Consider the following 8,601-nt stretch of genomic DNA (forward strand, 5'->3'; position numbering starts at 1 on the left):
CAAACAGTCTATATTTGTGAATGTACATATATATATATATATATATATATATATATATATATATATATATATATATATATATATATATATATATATATATATATATATATATATATATATATATATATATATATATATATATATATATATATATATATATATATATATATATATATATATATATATATATATATATATATATATATATATATATATATATATATATATATATATATATATATATATATATATATATATATATATATATATATATATATATATATATATATATATATATATATATATATATATATATATATATATATATATATATATATATATATATATATATCGTATTAAAGCAATGTTTAGTGGTCACATTTCAAAATACTTATTAGCATACCTTGAAGTTTGTATATTTAAATTATTAACCGTTATTGTACCAATAAACCGTTACTCTCAGTGTGTATTGCTGTCATTTCTTCCTGATCAGTGTAAAGGCTTTCGAGAGCTCTTGGATTGGGAGCATTTCCCTTGGACCCAGGTGAGACAATACTGTAGATGAGCATGATGAGTACGGTGTTATGGAATGGAATGGTGTACAAAGTCTTGTTCTACATGGCAAGAGTGATCCATGAATAGTGAGGTTGAGATGTTTGTTACCTAGAAAGAATTAATATGTTTAACGTAGTGCATACGTTTTTTTTATTTTTTATTCAACAGAAATGGATTTATCAATGGATAACACTGTTTATAGTGTTGTCACATATTTCTTCACAAGCTTGTTATGTATATCATTGTCTGCTTAATTATGTTAATCATTCATTGTGCCATTAATTATATTGTCCTCTTTATAATCAGAATCGAGATTAACGACATGTAATCTGTGCCTCCAAGGCTACTCAGAGATAACTCTACCATCATCTCCAGTCACAGCAAATTTCCGAACGTTAAATCTTCATATCACATAAGGGTTATAAAAAAAATTATAGCATATGTACTCATAGCAGTAAAAAAATTCACAGTAGCCATATTAAGTGATTTTTGTAACAATAGACAAGTATTGCCATTCACTAATGGCCAGAATAACTAATGAGAGGAAAACAAAAGCAGGATCGTGCCGCCCTGGCGGTGCTGAGTGGCCGGCCCGTCACCGCGAGTGGCCGCAAGGAATGTTGAGTGAGTGGCGGAGGGCCGCGTCCCTGGAGAGGAAGCATCTGCAAAAGAAGGCCAATATGCAACCATAAGTATCTAGAAAGAGGAGATATGTGTGTATTTGTGAGAGCTATTTACATGTGCTGGTATGCCACGCTTGATCCCACAAAGACAGTGCTCATCCCTACCTTGTGTTTTTTGCCTTTCTAGACGTCCAGGAACGCCACCCGAGGGTCCTTTTTTTTTTTCATTTGTATGTAGTCTATGAAAATAAATACTTTTTTCACAATCAGTAAAAATTACTTAAAACGTAGTATACTAGTAAAACTGATAAAGGGAAGTATGGCTTGGTGGCGTCCATATTTATAATAAACTGTTAATGGAGCGTCTGGTCTGTGATCTCTAATCTACAGCAAGGCACAATGTGCCAGTCCTTAATGGGGTGAGATGCGGTACGTCACACCATCAAGGTCACTGGACGCCTCCCTCACGCCTCGTTCCGATGACACACGCTGGCAAGGGTCACGAGGAGTGTTCAGTTTGGAGCGGTTTTCCACAGCCTTTGTTATGCCAAAGTCTGGCAAGTCATATGGTAGCTGCAGCCTTGGAACGTTGATGATTAAGACTCCATCGGAAGTTAGAAAAGCAGTGATGTTCTTCAGGTCGGCGTTGTCTGGCAGCTGGAAAGGCCGTACGCAGGTGAGGGTAATGAGTGAGGCGCCTTCACGTCGCTGGGACATGCCCCTCACGATCAACTCGCGGCCGTCCTTCACCTCTGCCGTCAACTTCCCTTCCAGAAAGTCATAGACATCGAGAGCGATCTGCGGATACAGTAACAAAAATCTCAGAAATCAATAAATTATCGACGATGTAACAAGAAAATATTTACTTTTGCACCAGGATGATTTTTTTTTTTTTTTTTTTTACTGTAAACAAAACTTTCTGATTACCTCACCACTGGATAAAGATGCTTACCGTGTGAGCGGACGTGTCTTCGTCAACATAAGCAGCTTGATTTTCCAGTTTTAGGTCTCGCTGCCGGAGTCCACGGTAGGCGGCAAGGTCTTCTCCTTCAGAGGAGGGCACGCGGAATTTGGACAAGATATCCTTCACGGCGGAGAGGAAGCCTTCCAGCAAGTGACTGAAACATGTGTCTCCATAAAATATTCCCTTGTTGTTTATAGGCACAGTTCTGTTCTTGTTCTTGATGTAGGTCTCGTCTTCCTCCAACAGTCTGCGTAGGGCCGCCATGCCACTCTTGGACTCATCCTCCTCGCCTTCCTCCTCCAAGCGTCTGTGCACGCCTTCCACCTCGTCGGCGAAGGTGCAATCTTTAGTGGCTGTATTCTTTTTGCAATCGTTGTCATCATTTAAATTTTCATTTTTCTCCGATGTCATTCCAAGCTGAGTCTTTTCAAAACTCGCTTTGCTGGTGGTGTCAGCTGAAGCCCCGAAATGGACCGGAATAACCACGTCCTGTAGGAGGCAAAAACATTAAATATTTGTTTAAATATATACCGAATAAAGGGCTGCTTTTGGACATTTATTTACAAATAAAGGTCATGGCATAGTCTATGGTCATGTATATAGATTATTCATTCCCTGATTACCCGTTATTTGCTTTATTGTGTATCATTTGCTAGATTGATTGTCCTTTGTTGACTTAAATGTATTTTTAATTATCAAAAGAAGCAACCATATCCGTGCCTCGCACAATACCTCTGTTGCCGACACGGAAGCAGTGGCTGTGGATGCTTGAGCTGCCCGTTGGGACAGCTTTTTCTCTTGATGGCTGGACTGGCACAGTCCCTCTGCCACGCTTATGTCACCAAGCTGCCGCATCGAGCTCTGCGAGAAAACCACTTATATTCCTTGCATGCATGCATACATATGTGCGTATGTACGTGTTTTATATATATATATATATATATATATATATATATATATATATATATATATATATATATATATATATATATATATATATGTGTGTGTGTGTGTGTGTGTGTGTGTGTGTACAGTGTATTTCTACGTACTCAAGTACAACTAGCTGTACTAAAACTCAATTGTGATACACACACATACATACACATTGTGCAGATATATCTTCATTTTTACCTTCTTGGGAGCAATGATTGTCAACACGCCGTCGGACGACATCACAGAAGAGACAGAGTCTACGTCTACGTCTTCCGGCAAGATGAATCTTCGCAGGAAGTGATTTAAAGATTTAGAGCCTCCCACCTCCTTGTCCGCCTGGCCCTCCACCACCAGCTCCATCTCGTCCACCACATTCACCGAGATGTTTCCACCTTCAATGAAGTCTTGGACGTCCAGCACGAACTGTAAGACAGTTCAAAAATATAAAGTTGAATAGTTATTAACAATGATAAAGATTAACTTACTTTTAAACACTTAGTTAGCATAGTATCCAACTACTTATATCTGTTATTTACCTTGTAGCTGGATGAGTCCTCAGTAGAGGTGATAGCTTGGTTCTCGTCTCTCATGTCACGTGATCGCAGTCTCCTGTAGCAGGTCATGTCGTCCGTGGCAGCAGCAGAATCATCATCCCATTTCGACACAATGGCCCTCACAGCGTCCTGATAGTTCTTCCATGTATCTTCGAAATAGGAGTCGTTGAAGAACTGACCTTTTCTGGCGATAGGCAGAGTTGCTCTTCGACGGTGCTGGTCCTCGCTCATCGTGTCGCAGCTGCCACTTGTCTGCGTGGAGATACTCTTGTTGTGACTGCCTTTTTCTATCGATTTCTCGTGCACTTTATTGGCAGCGTCATTTGTTTGCGTTGCATTGCACACCGCGCTTGTTTCTGTCTGGGAGGAAATGGACGACTGTGCTGATTGCTGGGCCTCTCCCGACACGCTTGATGAACCACTAGTAACGTCTTCTTCAAGGGTCTTCGTCGTGGCTCCCTGGGACACATGTTGCTGCGCCTCTCTCTGCTTGGTATCAGCGGATGAGGTCAGTGTTGTCTTCTGTGTTGTAGATGACGAATCCTTCACGATATTACTGCTGCCCCCAGAGTTCGCCTGAGCAGACTGTGTACTGATTCTTTCTTTATTTATTTGACTTCCCTGAAGTACAGAAGAAAGCTACCATAGTACTATTACACAATGCTGAATAGTCAAATAATTTTCTTTCATGTGTATATTTAATTCATAAAGAAGACATACGAGAGCTAACCTTTTGTGGAGCGGTGATTGTGAGAATACCATCGGCAGACATGACTGAGGCGACGGCCTCCATGTCAGTGTTTTGTGGAAGAGGGAAGCAACGCCGGAAGGATCGGTTGTCGTCCAGGCGACCCTCCACTGCCAGCTCGCGTTCGCCGATCACCTTCACCTTCATCTCACCGTTCACAAACTCATGCACATCCAACACGATCTGCAAGGAACCAATACTTTTCACCCACATCCATGGGAACGTTTGGCTATCAAGGTGCTTCACGTGCTATATGTCCTTGATAATTTCTGGAAAAAAGGTCTCACGCACGCGAAAAGGAAAAAATATTATGCACAGACGACTTACCTTATGGGTGGTGTCGTCCGAAGTAACAGTAATGGCCTGGTTGTCGTCCCTTAAGTCTCGAGCCCTCAGGTTCTTGTAGCGGTTAAAGTTGTTTAACTGGAAATCAGAGTCGTCATCCCAACGGTCAAGTCGCTCCTTCTCACCCAATCGAGCAAGGATTTCATTCACTTTTTTGTCAAAGTCAAAGCGGCTGCTCTCGAAAAAGGAGTCATCAAAGAATCGTCCCCGCTTCATGAAGGGCACGTCGCGGAAGCCGGAACTGGTGGACGTCTGATGAGAGCGAGCGGTCTTGCTGTCATTTGTTCTGGAGGCGGCGTCGGCGTGCCTGCCGCCCTCCTCCCCTTCCCTGCGGGACTCACTGGACAATGTGCAACGCTCTTTGGTGTTCGCCTGACTTGTTGCTGAACCCTTGTTGGCTGTAGTGTCTTTTGACTTACTTCCCTGATGATGAGAAAACATTTGTCACGCGTTGATTTCAACGAAAATCTACAGTGAACAAGATATGCTTCAGTAGAAAAAAAATTGAGAAGATTCGAAAGCTGTTAGATTTTTAATTGTAGCATTTTTAAAAACTTTTTTCATAAACCCCCAATTTTCAACTTTCAATCATGAAGCATATTCAGGCATCTGACCAGTATGGAAATAACCTTTTGGGGGGCGGTGATTGTGAGAATCCCGTCAGCAGACATGACTGAGGTGACGGCCTCCATGTCAGTGTTTTGTGGAAGAGGGAAGCAACGCCGGAAGGATCGGTTGTCGCTCAGGCGACCCTCCACTGCCAGCTCGCGTTCGCCAATCACCTTCACCTTCATCTCACCGTTCACAAAGTCCTGTACATCCAGCACGATCTGCAAAGATCCAACGCTGATCAGCCATGTCCATGGAAACGCTTGGTCATCAAGGCAATTATATATCAATTATCTAGTGCTACATATATTTTTTACAATGTTATAAGAATTGTGCCACAGATAATGAGAAGGCAAAGCGTGCAGTGCCTGTGTCTTTGTCACCATCAGGATAAAGGAAGATCACAATGACTGACGAATACACGGAAGATTTACCTTGTGGGCGGTGTCGTCTGAAGTAACAGTTAAGGCCTGGTTGTCGTCCTTCAGGTCTTGAGATCTCAGATTCCTGTATCGACTGAAATTCTTGCTTGGACGGAAATCATCATCACCATCATCCCAGCGGTCGCTTCGCCGCTCATCTTCTCCCCAACCTTTGAGAATTTCATTCACTTTCTTGTCAAAATCAAACCGGCTGCTTTCAAAGAAGGAATCATCAAAGAATCGTCCTTTGCGTGAAATAGGAAGATCAAAGTCCCAGAAGTCGTCTGTGGGTCTCCTGCTATTCCCTGCCCTGGAGCCGAATGTCCGGGAGGATTGAGAACTTTCCGAGTGTCGAGACGCCATCCTCGCTTACTGTCTTTCTCTTGGGTAGAAAATCTATTTAACACGAGTTTAAGGGTGTGCCAACTGTAGCTCACACTGTTCAGAGGTTTACTGAAGGAAGAATTCCTAGCTGGACGTCATATACCCGGGCACCACCCACGCCCGCGAGGGGTGGGCGGCGTCACGAGATATTTTGAGAACTACGCGGGGCGCCAACTCGGTGGATGGTTCAGGAACTTACTCACCCTTTGACTCTCACCACACTAAATAACTCGATCATTTGACTTCTAGAACAAAACATTGCCTTACACACACACACACACACACACACACACATATATATATATATATATATATATATATATATATATATATATATATATATATATATATATATATATATATATATATATAGAGAGAGAGAGAGAGAGAGAGAGAGAGAGAGAGAGAGAGATGGATATGAATATATCAGTCACTCTCTTAGAATCTTCTTCTCTCAGCATTTTATAGGAGCAGCGATTTTCTGTCCTTTTTCCTCATCATTTTATCTTTGGCTGCCTCCTCCACTCGTTCCCGTTATAGATCCCTCTTTCATTGACGTGCTGTTAATATTTTCATTTCCGGTATAGTGTAAATCATAAAAATCTATAAATGAAGTTTGGATACATTTACTTTCTCTTTTAATGAACGAATCAAGTTTGACGGACCGAACACAGGTAAGACTTTCTTTTAGTTTTCTGTTCATGAAATGGTTTGCGTCTGTTTTGTGTGGTGACGTGACTGTTTTGATTATATCAACCATTCAGTGGTTGTGCGTGAGAATGTGTGTGTGTGTGTGTGTGTGTGTGTGTGTGTGTGTGTGTGTGTGTGTGTGTGTGTGTGTCTGCATGCGTGATTTATGCGTGCTTGTGTGATCTGTGTCTGTCTGTCACTTCCTAGTAGGGGGTAATGAGTCTACATCCGATCTCTATATTTTTTTTATGTGGAAACTGTTGCCAACACACATATAAGGCAAAGTATAAATATCTGTGATAAAAATGGATAATTAACCTTGAGAGGCGCAGCAGGTGTGCACCAGCCTAGCTCTCTATATACCGCGGCTGTCGCTGCTGCCGCCACCTCGGGCACCCATGATTCAGAAATATTTTAGGGACCTTTCTCATCGCCCATCATCAAGCAATAACAATAGTCTACGTCTCTTTCTAGCGTTGGGGCGTCCGTGGGTGTTGTTATGTGCTCTTGCTTGCGCAAATAGAAATGCTTTCCTTTCAGAATTAAACCATGACACTAAGCAATATTTCTGTTTCAATTTAATGAACGGTAAAATTCGGGCGAATATAATGTCACACACACACACACACACACACACACACACACACATATTGCTGGCATATTTCGTATATTCCGACACCAACATTTCTGGATTGGGGTGTCTCGAGATGGTGTGATGCCGCCACGCTGATGTTTATGTGTCCAGGCTCAGTGTACACAAGTTTTTCGGAGGGTGGGGTTGTGAGGCCCGTGAGGCATCATCATAGTGTTTGTTTTGGAACAGAGGCATATGTGTTGTGGTTGCCCGTAAGTATTTTCTCGGTACGCTTGTTCCGCATTCTCAAAGTCAAAGGTAGCTTAAAAAAATAACCCTCAGCAACTGTAATTATATTGCTATCTATATTGAATCACCCCGTGCCACTTTCCTTAGTTCTATGATTAGCCTAACGAAAGTCTTGCAAACATTTATTTTACTTCTCTTGTTTTACCGGCGTGTTATGCTTACTGTGTCTAGTAATGATGATTTGAAATGCTTTGGAATAATATTTACGAGCGAGCAGGCGCCATGCATGTTTGTTTAGCTAATGTTTGTTATTTCCCAATCATTCACAATTATAATCACAAACAAAATGTCAGAAAGAGTACAGATTCTTACCAGCACAAGTAACAAGAAGGTGTTGGAAGAGGATTATCAGCCTTAGGTTACATTCAGAGAGTAAACCAATTATTGAGAGAAGTAACTGCAGAAAACCACTTTGTGTTGCATTCATCGAATTAAAGAAGGCCTTCGACTCGATGGAAACCGAAGAGGTTCTGTATGAGTCATTTACACGGGAACAAGAATAGATTGGTTCTGTTTGGGTTCAGAGCGGGGCATCAACAGTGTAGCCTGAGTGCAGGAATTTCATATTGTAATAATTATTAGTGATTGCGTGACTTGACTCGTTCAGAATCTGCAACCAGGCACATTAGATATTTAGTTGCTCGATACGAAAGGAAGGGAGCGTGGAGCCAGCAAGGAGAGCGTCGTTCAAAGCGGACTCGAGAGTGGTGCAGTGTGCATGCTGTCCTTCAGTCCACAGCCGGGAAGAAGGGAGAAGGGCGTGTTGACGGGTTGACTGTGCAAAGTAATGTCCACTCACTTCCTTCAAGCTTCCTGTCCTCGGCATTATTGCAGAGACTTCCAGTGACTATCAAAGATGTCGCTGTCTATATCGGAAGGAAACGTTCATGT

General features: G+C 41.7%; 2 protein-coding genes across 6 annotated transcripts in view; one reads left to right on the forward strand and one right to left on the reverse strand.

Moving 5' to 3' along the window:
* LOC126999901 (uncharacterized) overlaps nt 1–8,601 on the forward strand; it is a 41,573-nt gene that overhangs the window by 19,950 nt on the left and 13,022 nt on the right. The gene's annotated exons all lie outside the window — the stretch shown is intronic.
* LOC126999903 (uncharacterized) lies at nt 698–6,218 on the reverse strand. Its single transcript, XM_050863039.1, has 10 exons — nt 5,766–6,218; nt 5,352–5,552; nt 4,705–5,145; nt 4,360–4,560; nt 3,612–4,250; nt 3,274–3,498; nt 2,875–3,003; nt 2,131–2,631; nt 1,344–1,976; nt 698–1,217 (listed from the first exon to the last, which is right to left on the reverse strand). Exons 1-9 carry the CDS (start codon nt 6,114–6,116, stop codon nt 1,590–1,592), a joined length of 3,075 nt encoding a protein of 1,024 aa, XP_050718996.1. The 5' UTR covers nt 6,117–6,218; the 3' UTR covers nt 698–1,217; nt 1,344–1,589.

The sequence above is a fragment of the Eriocheir sinensis genome, chromosome 17 (assembly GCF_024679095.1).
Source record: "Eriocheir sinensis breed Jianghai 21 chromosome 17, ASM2467909v1, whole genome shotgun sequence".
NCBI classification, from domain to species: Eukaryota; Metazoa; Arthropoda; class Malacostraca; order Decapoda; family Varunidae; genus Eriocheir; species Eriocheir sinensis.

Excerpts from the sequence above, each read along its gene's own strand:
- LOC126999903 (XM_050863039.1), bottom strand. The coding sequence starts at position 6,116 with ATGGCGTCTCGACACTCGGAAAGTTCTCAATCCTCCCGGACATTCGGC. Across the intron at positions 4,251-4,359 it reads CAATCACCGCTCCACAAAAG|GGAAGTCAAATAAATAAAGA; the intron begins GTTAGCTCTCGT and ends TCTGTACTTCAG. Across the intron at positions 2,632-2,874 it reads CTTCCGTGTCGGCAACAGAG|GACGTGGTTATTCCGGTCCA; the intron begins GTATTGTGCGAG and ends TGCCTCCTACAG.